We start from the raw sequence: 16,490 nt of genomic DNA on the forward strand, positions 1-16,490 counted from the left end.
AAAGGAGGGCAGTTCGTGAGAGAGATGCGGCGAAGGAGATTCACCGAAGGCAAGCTGCTACGACGCTGCGAGAGGCGGGGAGAGGGGCGGGGAGGGGACGCAGGAGAGAGCGTGTCGAAACGTCGACGCAGGGTACTGATATCTCGAGAAGGAGAGACTCGAGAGGATCCTTTTTTTAGCAGGGGTCTTTGTAGAGTGGGTAGGGTGCCCCGAGTAGAGCAGTAAACGAGGGAGGAAAGAAGATGCGTTGAGGGGAGAGTGGGAAGATGGTTGTCGTTCGATTGAGAGAGGCGTTCGAGAGGATGAGGGACGAGGATTTTCTCGTAGATCAACTTTATAGATTATTAGAAGCAGAGTCTGGACCGGTGAGAAAGAAGCAGCGGGAGGTGAAGGGAAGGAGGCGAGGAGAGGAAGAGGGAGAGAGCCAGAGGGCCGCGTCGGGCCCATCGATTTGACCGCAAACTTTCGGATCTGAAGAAAAGTGGGTTTTTCGACGTTTTTCCTCGTCGAGATCGATTGAATTGGATGAGAAAAAGGTCGGGATGAAGAAGGAGTCGAGAGACGCAAATCTTCACACCCTGCTCCTCCACTCTAGTTCGTATACTTTGAAACGAAAGAAGTCAAAAACAAGGAGAAGAAGGCCGAACGGATTCCGAAGGCAGCTGAGAACGACGAGAGAGCAAATCTTCTCGTCGGAGTGACCCGTTGGAGCCGAGATGAGCGGCGTCGTGGCATCGTAGACAGAGAACACGAACGTCGGAGTAAACATGACGAAGGTAGAAAAGCAAGAAAAGAACGGGCCCGTCTCTCCCGCTCGAAAACGAAGAGCTGGAGGAGGGAGGGAGGAAAACGAGGCGAGAGCAGGTATAGAGAAAAGTCTGGTCAAACGTCAGCTCTCGCTCTTCCTTCTTCCTCTTGATCCGATCCTTCCTTTTCTCTTCGCTCCCTCGAGTGCAAGTCCGCCCTTCGCTCGTCGCGTCCTCGTCGCTCGCTCAGCTTCCAACGCTCGCTGCTCCTGCCACAAAATCGCTAGAGCAACGAGATGACATTCTACCAGAAGATGAGATCTCGATGAAGCTCAGCGTCCACAGAGAGAGAGCAAGTCGCGGGCGAGTCGAAGGCTTGCTGAAGACGTCGCCTCCCTTTGTGGATAACACAACAGTCCGGGATTTATCCTGGACATTCATAAAATTGGAACAATACAGAGAAGATTAGCATTGCCCCTGCACAAGGATGACACGCTGTATCAGAGACGGATGGCTTTCGAGCCACATTATTTTTTCTTTTTGCGTTCGTTCGGACGCGCGCCTTTTTTTTGGCTCTCCTCGCTCTTCCCACGCACTTTTGCCGCATCTCTCACGACGTCATCTGTTTTCTGGCTCTTCCGGTCAGTTTCGTATAGGTGGTTAGACTGGTGGAAGATTATTGAGGGAGCAGAAGGAGATGCGAGGTCACCCCCTCCAACGCGTCTTCCTCCCATTTTCCCACTACATGTTGATCCGTTGGATCTCTTCTTCTCGCTAGCACTTGTTAATCATGTATGAATACGTTTGAGATGCGATTGAAGGGAGTGGGAGCCGAGTGGAAACCTGAGGATGGGAGCAAACGAGGAACGAAGGGCCGTCGACCATCCTTGTGCGGCTTGATTTCCCTTTTCACCCAGCTGAGAGGCAGTTTGAGGGCTGAGATCTTTACGGAACATTAATATGGAATTATGGGGCTCGAAAATGACCGCTGCTCGAGGAGGGACGTCACGAAAATCCAAAACGAAGCGATGGTCGAGGAAAGTGAGAGACGCGTCAATCCTTGTGCGGTCTGTTGGAAGCAACGAAGGGAAAGCACACGCTCAACGACCTACTAGACCTTTTTTCGTTTGGGTCATATGTAGGTTGCCGAAGAGTTTTTTCGAATCGAATCAAAATGAAGCGAGCGAGAGGAGCGAGTTGAAGGGGAGGGGAGGGAACGAGAGGGAGGTCAGGGAATCCTCTTTGGTTCAGCCAGTTTCCACTCTTCTTCTTCGAGGCATCTTCCAAAGTGAATCTTACGTGTATGAATCGAGACTTTGAAGTTTTTAAAGCGAGCGAAAGAGAGGAAAGACGATGTTAAAGGAGGCAAAGTTGGTTCGGGTGTTTGAGACGCGTCCGTCGGTTGTCCTGTCGCTCTTTCTCGCTCGAGACAGATCTCCTGGAGGTCCCGACACAGTTTGGAGGAGCTCACGATCCCCCTGACTCGGCAAGTCCATCGTCACATCTCTCGGTCGTTTCGAAGGGGAGGGGAGACGGGGAGAGAGGACGAGACCATCCTTGTGCGACTCTTTGAAACGCGCCTAGAGTCTCCTTCATCGTAGTAAGAGGTGAACGATGTTGAAAGGAGACGGGTTGCTCTAGAAAAAAAGAAGCTCGAGAAGGGAAAGGGTTGGCCGACTCAACGATGCAGGTTGAGAGGAGGAGAGCCGACTGTCGATGAGCTGTTCTTGGCTCTACTAGATCTCGGAAAGAGGAATTCTATGAGACACGAACGCGTCTTCCAAGAGAGAGGAAGTTGATGAAGCGCTGAACGGGAGCCGAAAGGCGTTTAGCATCGGCCTTGGTTCGCTTTCGGAACGTCCACATCCTTGTGCAAGGGCAATGCTAATTCTCGGTTTGGCCAGCTACACCAGCGAGATTGTGTCGGGACAGTGGTAGTACCCGTATGCTATCTATTTAGGTCCGTTTCAGATTGAAAAGAGTCTAGTTTGAGAGCAAGATGGCCGTTCGAGACGAAAGGAGACGCGTCGGGTCCCGCTGTTGTTTCGCTCCCGAACCCTAGGAAAAGTGCAAACGTGCCAGCGAGCAGGTTTTTCCTCGTTCGATCATGTAGGAAGTAGACTCGAAGGACGGCGGTGACTCCAGCTCGAAAGGTGGGAGGGAGGGAGGGTTGAAGAGAGATCATCTGAGGCGAAGGAGGTCAAAAGATACATCAGGCTTGCTATCCCGTAACCTGGACGCCTCGAGAGTCTAGAAGCTGGATACCCACAAGGAAAATAAGCAAGATCGAACGTGGTGGGTAGAAGGAAAGAAGAACAGGACGGCTCAAAGAGGGAACGACGAATTCGAGGCCCCAGATCGTGAGCTCCTTCCCTTCCTCCCTTCTTCCTTCTTTCTGACCCTCAACCCTCACCTCTCCTTCATCCGAAATGGACTCACCCTCGAAAGTCGAAAAGGAACAACCTAGAGACTTGGAATTCGAGGATCTTCTCGAGAGGATCAAGAAAGGAACGCTCTTCTTTGCTTCCGGTGAGCTTCGACTCCTCCCTTCCCTCCCTTCCCTCCCTTCGCCTTCCGAAGGGCTCTCTCGCCTGGACCTAACAACCCTTCTCCGTTTCTTATCTGTTTCTGTGTTAGAAGAGGAAGAGGAGGAAATGGAGCGTGAAGATCAGTCGTCGTCTCTGAGGAAGAGAACCTCGTCTGCGATGTGTTGGTCTCCTCCGCCTCCTCCCTCGCCCTCTTCCTTTCGGGGCTGACTTGAGCCTTCATCTTCGCCTCTCTGCGACCGTAGCGGAACCTTCTCAGAATCCCAACACCCCCAAGCGAGTACGTTATCTCTCACCTGCTCTGCCGTTCAGCGAGAAGCTGGCGAAGCGCTGACTTCCTCGCCTCCCCTTCCTCCCTCCTCCTCAGCCAACCAGCCCCATCAGAGAGAAGACCGAACAAGTGAGCAGGACTGAAGACTTCTCTTTCTACGTGAGCATCAGTTCTTCCATTGATAAACGTTACAATTGTTTTCCTACCAACCTCACCACTCCCAAACTTCCCCACGAGCAACAAACCCTCGACATCTCATTCCTTCCTCGCCTTCTGCCTCTGCTCCAGCCCTCGGATCTACCCTTCCCAAGCCGTTCTCGAACCAGTCTACCCTCAATGACCTCCACAACATCGCCATGGACTCGTTCGGTTCGAGACTTACGCTCTCGGACGCTGTGCTAGAAGGAGGGGAGTGGTTGTTGAGAGGGACGGTGCAAGGGGACGAGCTCAAAGGAGCCAGGCCTTTCAACTTCATGGGGAGGGGTAGGAACAAGAAGACAGCAAAACGAGAGGCTTATCTCTCACTCCTCTACAGCGCGGAGTCGCCAGGATACCTTCATCGTGTCGGTCTGAAGGCTTTGTGCGTCCTACGTCTCCCTTCCTCTTTTCCTCGTCTTCCTCTCTCTTTCCCTCCTCTCTGAGCTCTGCTGACGGAAGGACTACTTCTCTTACGGATTTGACAGGTCGGGAAGACCGTACAAGACCGAGGGCAAGCATAACTTCCTTTCCTCCTCTGCTCTATCTCCTTCCCTGACCCTTCTTCGACCTCTCCTTTCCCTTTTCCACTCTCCATCTCTCAGAGGACCCAGTCGTGCAGGATACGTTCGACTTCCTTCACAAGTACCCAGAGAGCCTCCAAACGGCGTTGAGTCCTTGTCCTTCTCTCCTCATAGAGACCGCTCTGGCAACGCGCCTGACTCTCCTTCTTCTCCTCCTTCCTCCTCTCTCGCTCGACGCAGGATCGTCGTCCAGGATGCTTACAACAAGACGACGAACCAAGACGATAAGGATGCCATTCGCTCGGCATGGCCTCATTTCTTCTCTTCTCTTCCTCAACAGACGCAGGGTCAGTTCGTTTCCTTCCCCTCTCCGCCTCCTCTCTCGCCTCTCTCCTTCTCACGCTCTCCCCTCTGTTCTTCTACGTACTATCCCTCTCCTTACGTACACAGATATCTCTCCTCTCACCGAACAACAGCAGAGACGTCTCAGGGACATCCAACATCCAACGCCTGAAGGATCAGGACCCCGTTGCCTTCGCGTAAGTCTCGAGCTCTCTTCCCCTCTTCCCGAGAGTCGATATGCTGACGAAGTCTTCTTCTTCTCCTCCCATCCCCAGCGAATGGATTCAGTCGTCCGAAAACTTCGTTCTCGGTCGATGGGGATCAGACGCTCATTCCACGTTCGTTCGAGACGTCACCTCTCACATGGGGATCTGAACGGTCTCCTCGTCTCTTTCTTGCTTTGCACTCTTTCTTCTCTTAACGATGTCTATGCCTTTCTCTTGTCAAGTCACGTACTTCTTCGATCTCCGCAGAGCTCATCATTGTCCAAGAACGCACAGAGAGGGAGAAAAGAAAAGGGACCGCGTGTGAGGATTGAGCGTAGGGAGTCTCGAGAGTTCAGGAGGGATCAGCAGATGGTTTGTGGGACTATCAGGTGCTTGCGAGAAGGGAAGGAGGTGTGAATCCAAAGGTGTGTCAAGATAGAGGTCAAGGGAAAGGAGGCAGAAGGCCTCCTTTTATAGGAAACGAGAGGGTTCGGGCTCGGGCATCGAAACCCAGAGCTCGGGCAGTAACCAGTAACTAGAAATGTGTAGAAAGACAAAGAAAGAGCTAGAAGGAAGAGGGGAAGTGGAGAAAGGAGGCCGAGCAAGGCTCGGTCGAGTTGAGAGAGAGACGCGACGCGTCGAGCGACCGGGCTCAGCTTCTTAAGGAACGCCTGAAAGAACACTAGAGAAAGAGAGAAGAGTAAAGAGAGGGAAAGGTAAGTATAGAGAAGAGGTAGAGAGCTAGTAAGGGGAAGGGAAGGAGCAAGGGTCCTTCCCTGACAAATGCCCCCCTCACTTCCTTTCCTCCCCCCAGAGGTCGCTTTCTTTCTCTCGGTCTCAGCGACGGGCTCCATCTTTCTACATTAATCCTCTTCCAACATGGTTTCCACTAGAAAGCTGCTTGCCCTCTTTCACGATTAGCATCTCGACAGCTCATCGACGCGTCAGTTTTGTCTTTCCGTCTTTCGGTCCTCTTCCCTGCCCTCCTGCAAGCTCACATCCTCCGTTTTCAGGGAAAGCGTATCATTATTTCAGCTTTCCTCACCTTCGTCTTCCGACCTCGAACCCTCCTCTTCTTCTTTCCAGGTCGTTTTCATTGAGGGTGAAGCTGCTCGCCTACCGAACAGAGCTGCCCTGACTTCCGAGTGGGCACGGTAGGTCCTGGGCATCATAGAGACGAGTCTGAGGTATAATTTGACTGTCAATGAAGAAGACAGGGGTTAAAGGACAGAACAGACGAAAAGAGAGGGAGACGTATGAGCGAGCGACTCGTGGTTCGACTCCTCTCTCCGAGCTGTCTAATCTTCTTCGAAAGCGAGGACTCCGGCTCCGAGATGATTCAACGTTGGATTCCGTTTGAAATCAGCTGGTACGAAGTGGGTGGAGCAGCACTAGTCGAAGGAGGAGAGGGAAGGACGCGACGCGGTTCGGTCCCCTTTGTTGTCGATCTTCTCGTCCTTGACCTCTGGTTTCATTAGAGCGCCAACTGGAAGCTGGCTCAGATGCTGTTCATCCTACAGTCGTCGGTAGTTCGAAACATCGCTTGGGTTGAGTCGGAGGAGTCGAAGAGAGGGCAGAGCGACGTGATCAGAGCTCAGAGGGAACATCTCTTGTGGCTGATCCAGCAGTGAGAGCAGATCTCGACGGTAAAACTTGGATTATCCGAAAAAGTAGACATACGAAGGTTGAGAGACGACGGTTGAGAGAGACAGAGGCGATTCCAGAGAAGAAGTCGGACGCGTCGATCTTTGCTCTCGCTGTCGGTTAATCTTGCATGGAATTTGATCTTTCTCTCAGAGAATGAAGGAATAGCTAAGAAGAGTCCCCTTGGATAGACTAGGACATCGCAACTTTCCCCTACCCTTCGTGACGCCGTCACCAATCTCTCAGTCGTTACTTCGAGCTCACTTTCGTCCTTCTTCCCTCCCAACCGTCAGCATCCCATCCATCCAAAGACGCACCTCCCTCGGCATCCATGCCTCAACCTTCTGAGAAGAGATCAACCAGAGCTAGGAGTGGAACCTCCTCCTCCTCGCTCGTCGTCACATCCATCACCTCAGAAAAGAAGAAGAAGAAGGAGATCGCTCCATCGAAACCCAAGACGTCCTCCTCCTCCTCCTCCTCCTCCTCCTCCTCCCACGAACTCCCAACCTTCCCCGTCGAGATCCTTACCGAGATCATCAAGCTCGCATTGGGCTATCCCTTTCCTCCCACCGCTCCTTACTCTCCTCCTACTCCTACTGCTCACAAGGACGTACTCCAATCCCTCCTCCTCGCCTCCCGAACCCTTCGAGCCGTCGCTCTCCCTCTCGTCTTCCGCTCGATCACGATCTGCAGATCAAGGGACTGGCTCACCTTCTTCGAGCCTGGGAGAGGGATCTTCGTCGCTGGAGAGGAGGGGGTGATCAGAAGAAGAGCGTTGAAGGAAATCAACCTGTCCAAGGAAGCCGTCCCTCCCCTTTGCTTCGATGCGAAGGCTCTCTTCTCCCTCACCATCTCCAAACCCGACCAGCCCCTCGAGTACCTCGCACCCCTCGAATTCCAAGGAATTCAGATCGAATCCCTCACCATCCTCACAACCACTTGGAGCAGATCCCATGAGCTCTCGAGGCTCAACAAGGAGGATGCGAAACCGATCCTCGCTCAGATCGTCGCCAACGTCGTCAACAAGGACTCCGTTCGAGCCAAAGCTCGTCGACAGATCGCTAGGGACGAACGGGTATCCCCTTCCGACGTGCAGGAGTGCGAAATAGATGATTTCATCGAATCTACCATCCAGTGGAGCGGAGACAATTCGCAGGGGAAAGGACTTCTCCCTCTCATCCGATCCCTTCGACCTCGACTCATCCGACTGCCCATGGATCAGTGCTCGTTCCTCTTCAATCAGCATCCAGTCGTCATCGAAGCACCCATTCAAGTCGTCGTCTACAGAGAAGGGCCGGCCTGGTCCTTTGGGTCGTCGTTGTTCCCAACACATCAGCGTGCGCTTAAAGAAGCCTTCCCTTTCGGATCGTTCGAGACCGACGAGGAGGAGAAGAGGAGGATCCAGAAGGAGAAGGAGCAGCAGAAGAAGATGGACGAGAGCGAGGAGGCGAATGTTTAGTGAGTGCCTTTTCAGTTCCAACTTCGTCGCTCGCTCGTTTTCTCACCATCTCACCTCCTTCCTCTTTCCCTTTCCTCGCAGGTCTCCAACAATCCCGACATCTCCGTCGAAGGTAAGTTTTTGAGAATTGTTCGGTCGGCTGTGAGAGAAGGATCGCTTCCTCAAGGTCGGGAACGAGGAAGGAAGGCGAGAGGACGCGTCGTCTCGAGCGATTCACTGACCTCGTCTCTCCTCCTTCAGTCTCACCTGACGACACCGCCGCCTTCGCACCAGTTCACCCATGTCTATACTCCCTTTTAATCGCATGACGCTACCCTCTGTCTGCTGAAAGAACCCCAAGCTCGATGGTCCTGCTCTCCGTCGAAGGTTCCTTTTCCTCACAACAGAATCTCTCACCATCAACGAAAACCGAAGAGCAAACGCTAAATAACGATTTCATCAAGCCGTAAAGACAAACCTACCCTAAATCCTTCCTCATCGCTCCTCCTCAGCAAAAGCCTGATCCAACTCTCTCAACCTCCGGGTCAAGATCGCCAGATAGGACTGCCGTAACCTCGCATCCGATCCGAAGATGTCGCTCGACTGAATCAAGCGATGCCGAAGAGAGAAGAGCAAGAAGTCAGCGACGGTTCAATGGCGAGAACGATGGAAGGAAAAACGGTCACTCACGAGCTCAACACCCTCCAACCTCTTGAGTGCGGGATTCAGATCCTCACTCGCCCGTTCCCACATCTCCTTCGCTCCTCCGCCTCGTCTCCTCCCACTCGCAGCCATCAGATCCGCTCCCGAAGGTCCTTGGCTGAACCGAAGTGACACCGTTGAGGGAAGAACGGTTGCCCAGTTCGAATCCGGTCCGTCTTGCAGCGAGTCGTTGACGTAGTGCAGGAGATGGCGCCAGAGGAGGAGAAGGAGGGATTCGACGATGACTGGTATCGAGAAGTGGGACGTATGCGATCAGTAAGGTCGCATCTAAAGTAAAACTGAAGGTCGAAAGGGAGAAGGCCAACTCACAAAGAGCGGAGAGGGACTGTTGACGCGTCGCCTTCCTAGACCTCGCAAGAGACTGAAGAGCAAGCTGATGTCGCTGACCCGTGCTGTATCGAGTCGAGAGATCTACTCCCGAGGCGACGATAATCTGAGAAACAAGTTGAGACGAAGGTCAGATTGAAGGCCGTAGGAAGGGCAAGAGGAAGAAGCAGGGAAGGGATTCACATCCTCGATCTCCTCCGTCCCAATGGAACTAGGCTGAGCTAGCTTTGACGAAAGCTCTCTCGTCCTGTCGATGGTGGAAGTCAAGTAGACCGTCATCTCGTAGAGGAGGGAGATGGCTGCTGTGATGGTAGGAGCTCCATCTGTAACGAGAAAGAAACAGGTCAGGACGCGTCGAAGAAACACGGAGGGAAGAGTAAGAGACCGACGTTTAGGCATGAGACCAGCTTCTCGACTCGAGGTAGCAGGAACAAGGACAGGGCGAAGTCCTCGAGAAGCTGAAGAGAGAGATGAAAGAGAAACCAGGTCAGCAGACGTCAATGGAAAGGAGGGAAGGGAATGGAAAGAAGGACGAACCGGTCGACTCGGTGGCGAGAACGAAGTAAGAAAGCAGACTCTTGTTGAGGTCTTCCACGGCTCGATCGGCGTTGTAGTCGAAGAGCATCACACCGCTAGCATCTGAAGTCGAGAACGTAGGTATGTAAGTGACTTGAAGCCGCAGGAAAAGACGGAAAAAAAGGACGAACCAGGTGAAGGAGTCTCAGCGTCCGCTCGTTCCGAGTCGTTGACTGGAACGAGTTGATCCTCCCACTTTTCCCGAAGGAAGAATCGACCTCCCAATCCGAGAAGAGCAAGGTGGTAGGCTCCGAATCCAGAAGGCAGACCCTGAAGAAACGAAAGCGGAAGAAGTCAGGTTGGGGCGAAGGCAAGACGAGGGAAAGAGCTGGATTTGACTCACGAGATCCCCTGGCTCGACACGAGGAAGAACGAAATGGAAGAGGGTAGCGAGAAGGTGGAACTCCTTGACGACGGCGAGAGGAAGGATGGCAGAGTTGTCCTTGAGGATGAGCAGTATCGTTTCCCGATGAGCGTCGACAAAGCTCAAAGCCTGAAGAAGAAGAAGAAGGGTCGAGAAAGCTTGGGTCAGCGAGGAGAAGGTGGAAATCCAGTTGATCGAAGCGACGAACCTGGTGGAGAGCAGCGTGGGACGAAGGTCCTAGACTCGAGAGAGTTCCGACGGCGAGCTGAAGAGTGGGGAGGAGGATCTGGTGGAATCGTTCGATGACCGGAGGGAGGAACGAGTCGAGATCTGGAAGAGGGAGCGACGAGAAAGAGTCAGTCTCACGAAGGGGTACAAGACGACGACAGTTGCTCACCGAGATAGGTTTGATCCATCTCAGGACGAGCGTCGATGAAGTGGCACTGGGAGAGAACCTCGAAGAGTCTGGATTCGAGGATCCTTTCCGCTCCGAACTGGGACTGAGCGATTCGGATGAGCAGCGACGCCTTCGCCTCGAACACGTAGAGGGAGTTGAAGTTGTCTGAAGGTCGAACGGAGGACGAAGAAGACGAAAGTCAGTTATCGATCAAGGCGATGCAAGAAAAGAAAAGAGAGTGAGAGGGCGTTGAAGACTGACCTGGATCAGGTGCGAGAACGTTCAACAAATCCTCCTCCGTGTCTTTCAACGACTGCACGAAGCTCTGGAGGTATCCGTTCCTCGACAGGATGGCGAGAAGTCGATGGCTTCGGTCCTCTCTCGAGGCAGTGACGAGGCACTCGAGAGTCGTATAGGCGACCGTCTTCCAGATCTCGCTTCCATCCAACGCGTCTCGAGCGAGGACGGGAGCGAGTCTCTCCATCCCTGCTGTGAGGATCGCAACCGTCCCAACCTCCAACGGCGACCTCTGACCACTCCTGAACCCAGCACTCGTCGAAGCTCCTCCAACTGAACCTTCCATCGCGTCGTCTTCCACGTCCATGGCTCCTCCAAGATCGAGTTTCGGCGAGGGTTCGACGGCCGAGAAGGAGGAGAGGAGTTGGAGGTAGTTGATGAGCACGGTGTAGAGGTTTCCTCGAACGAGTTCGGAGGTTCCTGCTCGACAGACGGAGTCGAGAACCCTCCTGAGGACGACGAGGAGCTTGTCGGCGGGAAGGGCTCCTGAGACTTCCTCCTCCTCGGACGAGAAGATGACCTGCTCCCGCCTTCCTTGTCGAAGCTTGGTGATGAGGGAGAGGACGACCTGGCAGAGAAGTTCGGCTGCTGCTGGAGTGGTGTCCGACGCGCCGATGAGGTGGAAGACGGCCTGCATGATGTCGAAGATGACGCTTTCCCTCTGGTCGAGAGGGATGAGTTCGAACGACTTGAAGAGGACGACGTCGAGCGTTCGTTGCCACGAGACGAGGCACTGGTGTTTGGCGTGACCGATCTGACGACGGTGGTTCTCGACGGCGAGAGCGAGGAGGATGCTTTTCCTCTCGATGGCGATGGCCTCCTGCTGCCCGAGGGTCGAGAGAGCTCCGATCTGCTGGTGTTGTCGACGAACTGCCTTCATCGCCGAAACGAGAGCTCGGAAGTCGTAGACCTCGCATCCTCGTTCGTCCATCCTCAGGCACGTTCCGAAGTCCAACGTCGAGAAGTAGGCGAGCTTGATGTCTGGATCGGGGATCTCGTCTTGCCATTCGAAGTCGAGAGAGAGGAGGATGTCGAGGATCCGAACGAGTGGTTGATCCGTCGTCTCCGCGTGTCGAACGTGAGCCTCAAAGTCGTCCAGCATGGTCGATGGGCTCGTGAAGAGGGTATCGACGAGCTTAGCAGCGTGAAGACCGGTGGGGTTGATGACGTGAAGCTCGAGAGCGACGGTGTCGAGGAGGGAGGATCGGTATCGAAGGAAGGAAGTGATTCCTCCAGCCGAGGTGGGAGTTTGTTGGCCGTTGGCGTGGACGACGTGACCGAGAGATCCGTACGAGATGGAGGGAGGAGACATCGGGAAGACCAGCAGCTGTCTGAAGCAGTAGTCCTCTCGAGTCCTGATGTATCTCGTCGTCGCCGACGCGGTGAGGTCGTGAACACAAAGCTGGTAAACCAACCTCGAGCACTTCTCGGCGAGTCCTGGGTTCCTAGTGAGGAGGGATGGGATGGCGAACTCCGACTGATCTACGGCTCCGTCCGTTTCCCTGGGTGCTCCCTGAGCTAGAAGCTCGAAGACGATGTGCAAGCACGAGATTCGAGCTCCCTGGGCCTGAGGATCCTCGATCGACATCTCCGATGCTGGACGGTTGAGGTCGAATCCGGCGAGGAAGTGAGCGACGTTGGGTCCTGGTGCTCCTTGGGTGGTGTTCTGGAGGAGGAGGTCGAGGATGGCGAACCGAATGGCTTGCGTGAGGTCCTTGGAGGAAGAGCTCTCCGCGTCCGACGTGACGAGCGACTCGATGGGATCGTCTTGAGGCCAGGCGAGATCCTCCTCCTCGTCGGCTTCCAGGCGACGGACGTATCCATCCAGGATCCTCAACGATTCGTCCGACGAGTCGATGATCCCGACGAGACGGTTCATATGCGAGCTGTAGACGTTCTCGAACCGATCCACTGCGACGAAGAACGACGATTGACTGAGAAGAGTGATGGTCTTGACCGAGAGGAGGACGAGTTCCGGATCCTCGACGAAGTTGACGAGGAGGGCGATCTGGACGACGACCGGGTGAGCGTAGAGGAGGTGCTGGTCGAGAGGAGCGACCGAGGAAGGGTAGGAGGAGGTTCCGAGGGAGATTTGGGACTCGGCGAGAGTGGGTAGGAGGACCTCGATGAAGAGACTCTGGATCTGGAGGATCCGGTAAACGATCCTGAGGGAACGAAGGACCGACTTGGCGAGGAGAGGCGTCTGGCCTCCATCCTCCGTGAGACCGTCGAATCCGACCGAAAGGACGTCGAAGAGACCCTTGAGCAACGCCGGCTCGGTCAAGAACCTTCGAAGGATCTCGAATCCAGGGTGACGGGCGAGGTTGAGGAGCGAAGACGATGCTGGCTGCTGACCCTTGCCGAGCGAGCTGATTCCGAGGGCGTCCTCGACGAGGAGAGGACTGAGGTCGTAGCTGGCGAGGCACTTCTCCACGAAGCAGAGCGACCTCTCCGTCAACTTCCATCGCTCGGTTGGATTCGAGTAGGCTAGCTGAGGAGCTTTGAGGAAGACGTCGTCGAGGACGTAACGAACGTAAGGGACGATTCCTGGAGTCCTCGTTCCTGCTCCCAAGGCGTCTGGGATGGTTTGAGACTCGACCTCGAATCCGTCGAGGAGGGTAGCGGCTTTAGCTGGGGTGTGGATGAGGGAGTTGAGGAGATGAACGAAGGAGGTGGTAGCAGGGTAGGTTCGAGCGGTCGTTTCCGATTCCTCGAGTTCGGCCATGATTCCTCCTGAGGCTCCTCGACGCGATCCTGCGAGTCCTGTCGATCGGTAGAGCCCGTTCGATCCGAGAGACTTCGTAGGGATGACCTCGAACTTCTCGAGCGAGACCCACATCTGCTTCGCAAGGTTTGTTCCGAGCGATCCTCCTTCTGCTCCACAGAACGCGGCGAGGGTGTCGAAGAGGGCGGCCTTCAAGTCGATGGAGATGATGCTGTTGACGAGAGAGAGGAGAGTGGGGATGGCTTTGAAGGTTGGGTTGTTGTGGAGAGCTGCTCGAGCGACTGGGGAGGATTGGACGACGTTTTGGAGGAGACGGAGGAACGACTTGAGGAGAGCGATCTCGTCCTGCTTGATGGTGGTAGGGGCGTTGGGGTCTCGGCGAGGTTGAGGAGGGAGTCCAGATTGGATCGACGACTGAGCTGCTTCGTTGACTTTTGGGAGGAGGTTGGCGTAGGAACTCAACGCCTCGAAGAGTCGAGACCACGAGCAGCTGTTGTCCGACGACGAGTTTCCGTTGGAAGGTCCCGAAGTTGGATCACTGCCGGCCGAGGAGAGGAAGTGGAAAGCCTCCATTGAGCTTTGGGGTCCGACGGAGAGCGAGGCGAGCATCTCGAAGAGCGCCTTCATCATCCCAGGAGTCTTGACGTCCGCCGCCGACGAGAGGAAAGCCGGTAACCTCGTCTCCTTCTCCACCCAGTACTTGAGTCCAGCGTCGGGAGGGCTATCTCGGTAGATGGTGGCGATGAGGATGAAAAGAGCTTCGACGTCTGCTCGAGGAGCGGTGGTGGGAGGGAGGGAGACTCCGAGGGACCGGGATGGACGCGACGATGGTTGAGAAGCGAGAATGAGGTCCTCCTCTCGGTGACGAAGTTTCTTGAAGACGGAGAACATGGTGGTGATGAAGTTGGAGACGAGAGAGTCGACCTGGGTGAGGATGTACCATCGGAAGTCGGGATCGACTACGTCTTCCTTCCTCCCTCCCCTTCCTCCTGTCGAAGCCAAAGCTCCTGCTCCGCCGACAGCACTCCCCGACTGAGCCTGCGACGACGAAAGATCTCTGACGATGGTTTGGGATGCTGAGGGATCGACGCCGACGACCTTGGTGGTGAGGAATTGGAACGCGTCTCCTCGAATCGCTCGGAGGACCGTAGTCTCGAGCCCTTCCTCGGTGGTTCGAGCTTCTCGGTAGGTGTCTGAGTTGTATCGAACGGCGGTGACGAGGAAGAGAGTCCACTGGAGGATGATGACGGATTGAAGTGGTTCGTGCTTCCAAGGAGCCTCGACCTGAGAACGAAAGAACGAAAGTGGAAAGAGAACGATCAGCTTTGAGCTTCGCGGCGACGAGACGAGTCAACAGCGTAAAGACGAGGGCAGAACGTACTATGGCGGAGGTCATGACACTGATGAACTGAGGGTCCTTGACGAATCGTTCTTGGACGATCTGAAAACGAGCGATAGCAGGGGGAAGGGAGGGACGAACGAACCAAGGTCAGCGAGGTTCGAATGAGCAAATGGAAGATACAAGAACAACTCTGCTCACCCTGTCGTGATCCGTGTTCGGGTTGTTGAGCTCGCTGAGGTCGAAAGCGGCGAGAGCCGTCCTGAGAAACAGAAGGAGGGGAAGGAAGGGAGGAGGGCGAAGGTCAGCCTCGTTCAAACCTTGCAGCTCCAGATCTCGAGCACAACCCAAGTCGGCTGAAAAGATATCTCTGGACTCACGCGACCATGTAGCCGATCAAAACATCATCTCCCTCCAATCCTTCTCCACCCTGCCTCGACAACCACTGCACAACACGCTGGACCTCTCTCTTCCTCAGCTTCCTCGAGTAGCTCATCAAGAAGAGGACGTGTCCCAAGCTCTTCCTCTCCTGCTTCAACGACGAGATCCGCTCCTGCGTCATCTCCAACGAGAGCTTGGCTCCTCCTGACGGTGGGGGAGGTGGTGCGAACTGGTTGTTGGCCACAGTCGTCGTCGAGCTCGCTCCTCCAGCTCCCAACGACTGAAGCAGCTTCCCTACCGTCTCCTTCGTCGACTCGAGATCCAGCATAGCTCTCTCTACGAGCCGCCCTTCCTTCCCTCCTCCCAAGTTGACTGTGCTCTCGACCAACTCCCTCCCAAACATGTCGAGGACCTCGAGGGCTCCTCCTCCTCCTCCTACGGCTGGGTCGAAGATGAGCTTGAGACAGGCGAGCATGTCGAGTCGTTCCATGTGGAAGATGATGACGGCTGTATCGGAAGCTGGCCGGTTTCCATGGCGAGACTGAAGGGCGATTCCTGATCTGAGAAGGTGGACAGAGAGGAGCTCGGAGAGACCAAGTTGGGAGGAGAGGAAGAGCGTTTCCGCGATGAATTCTGGGTTGATTCGAACCGTCTTGGATCCAATTTTCACAGTTCCTGAAAAGGAAGAACGTAAAGAGTCAGCTCTGAAGCATATAGAGAGCAGTACGAGCAGTGAGGAGGTTGAGTTGGGAGGTCGAACGGTGGATCGAAGGGAAAGAAGGAACCTTGAGCTCTTTCCTTCCTTCCTTCCCTTCCTTTTCATCCATCTCGTTCTCCGTCCTCCCACCTCCGCCCCTTCCTTCAGGACAAAAGAGAAGTTTGACTCACCCTTCTCTACTAGATCTCTCTCTTCCTTGTTCGGTGGTGGGACGTTTAAGAGGTTCAGGAACCACGGTCTGGCTTTGTCGAGTTCCGAGTAGACCTCCTTGAGATGCTCCTGCGACACGTCCGACGTAGAGAACAGGCCAGAAAGAAGGGAGCGAAGGTTGGAGAACCGATCCGGAAGGAACGTCGAGAGGAAGGAGGTGGACATGGTGAAAGCGAAAGGGGGAAAGGGGGGAGGTCAAGCCTCGAGTGGGTGGTGGGAGGGAGGAAGGGAGGGCGAGCGAGAGGAGGATTCTGGTCAAGCTCGTCGTGACGGAAAGTCGCGTCGAATCTCACTCTTCTGGCTTTCTTCTAGCAAGGTTTTCCTTGAGAGATTAAGTGGAAGTCGAAACAGAGCTGCTAGCGGTTACTAAATCTACCTGCCTCGAGGAAGAAAGATCGTCGAAGCGCGAAATCCTCGACTTCGACTTTCTTTCAGCAGACAGAGGGTAGCGTCATGCGATTAAAAGGGAGTATAGACATGGGTGAACTGGTGCGAAGGCGGCGGTGTCGTCAGGTGAGACT

General features: G+C 54.7%; 4 protein-coding genes across 4 annotated transcripts; 3 read left to right on the forward strand and 1 right to left on the reverse strand.

The window, feature by feature from the left end:
• Nucleotides 1–3,157: 3,157 nt before the first annotated feature.
• Nucleotides 3,158–4,270, forward strand: BDY24DRAFT_405390 (uncharacterized protein). The gene is made up of 3 exons (XM_076642635.1): nucleotides 3,158–3,455; nucleotides 3,538–3,572; nucleotides 3,660–4,270. The coding sequence occupies exons 1-3, from the start codon at nucleotides 3,176–3,178 to the stop codon at nucleotides 3,963–3,965; spliced, it is 621 nt and encodes a 206-aa protein (XP_076491955.1). The 5' UTR covers nucleotides 3,158–3,175; the 3' UTR covers nucleotides 3,966–4,270.
• Nucleotides 4,263–5,260, forward strand: BDY24DRAFT_405395 (uncharacterized protein). Its single transcript, XM_076642636.1, has one exon. The coding sequence runs from the start codon at nucleotides 4,537–4,539 to the stop codon at nucleotides 5,245–5,247; it is 711 nt and encodes a 236-aa protein (XP_076491956.1). The 5' UTR covers nucleotides 4,263–4,536; the 3' UTR covers nucleotides 5,248–5,260.
• Nucleotides 5,261–6,766: 1,506 nt separating this feature from the next.
• On the forward strand, nucleotides 6,767–8,241 carry BDY24DRAFT_445426 (uncharacterized protein; the record flags this gene model as incomplete). The annotated part of the gene is made up of 3 exons (XM_076644918.1): nucleotides 6,767–7,927; nucleotides 8,015–8,045; nucleotides 8,174–8,241. Exons 1-3 carry the CDS (start codon nucleotides 6,806–6,808, stop codon nucleotides 8,239–8,241), a joined length of 1,221 nt encoding a protein of 406 aa, XP_076491957.1. The 5' UTR covers nucleotides 6,767–6,805.
• A 105-nt stretch (nucleotides 8,242–8,346) lies between these two features.
• NUP192 (Nup192p) lies at nucleotides 8,347–16,181 on the reverse strand. The gene is made up of 15 exons (XM_076642637.1): nucleotides 15,930–16,181; nucleotides 15,041–15,716; nucleotides 14,862–14,922; nucleotides 14,703–14,762; nucleotides 10,561–14,605; nucleotides 10,300–10,464; nucleotides 10,111–10,232; nucleotides 9,882–10,031; nucleotides 9,670–9,808; nucleotides 9,500–9,601; nucleotides 9,352–9,420; nucleotides 9,146–9,285; nucleotides 8,945–9,068; nucleotides 8,603–8,859; nucleotides 8,347–8,515 (listed from the first exon to the last, which is right to left on the reverse strand). The coding sequence occupies exons 1-15, from the start codon at nucleotides 16,132–16,134 to the stop codon at nucleotides 8,408–8,410; spliced, it is 6,423 nt and encodes a 2,140-aa protein (XP_076491958.1). The 5' UTR covers nucleotides 16,135–16,181; the 3' UTR covers nucleotides 8,347–8,407.
• Between the last annotated feature and the right edge of the window lie 309 nt (nucleotides 16,182–16,490).

Source organism: Mrakia frigida (assembly GCF_051309035.1).
Source record: "Mrakia frigida strain ATCC 22029 unplaced genomic scaffold BDY24scaffold_70, whole genome shotgun sequence".
NCBI lineage: Eukaryota > Fungi > Basidiomycota > Tremellomycetes > Cystofilobasidiales > Mrakiaceae > Mrakia > Mrakia frigida.

What these genes read in the sequence shown, in the direction of transcription:
- BDY24DRAFT_405395 (XM_076642636.1), top strand. Translation starts at nt 4,537, where the DNA reads ATGCTTACAACAAGACGACGAACCAAGACGATAAGGATGCCATTCGCT.
- NUP192 (XM_076642637.1), bottom strand. Translation starts at nt 16,134, where the DNA reads ATGTCCACCTCCTTCCTCTCGACGTTCCTTCCGGATCGGTTCTCCAAC. An exon ending in GATGGATCAAACCTATCTCG is followed by an intron (nt 10,233 to 10,299) that starts GTGAGCAACTGT and finishes TCCCTCTTCCAG; the next exon opens with ATCTCGACTCGTTCCTCCCT. An exon ending in CCCACGCTGCTCTCCACCAG is followed by an intron (nt 10,032 to 10,110) that starts GTTCGTCGCTTC and finishes CTTCTTCTTCAG; the next exon opens with GCTTTGAGCTTTGTCGACGC.
- BDY24DRAFT_405390 (XM_076642635.1), top strand. Translation starts at nt 3,176, where the DNA reads ATGGACTCACCCTCGAAAGTCGAAAAGGAACAACCTAGAGACTTGGAA. An exon ending in GAGAACCTCGTCTGCGATGT is followed by an intron (nt 3,456 to 3,537) that starts GTTGGTCTCCTC and finishes CTGCGACCGTAG; the next exon opens with CGGAACCTTCTCAGAATCCC. An exon ending in ATCCCAACACCCCCAAGCGA is followed by an intron (nt 3,573 to 3,659) that starts GTACGTTATCTC and finishes CCTCCTCCTCAG; the next exon opens with CCAACCAGCCCCATCAGAGA.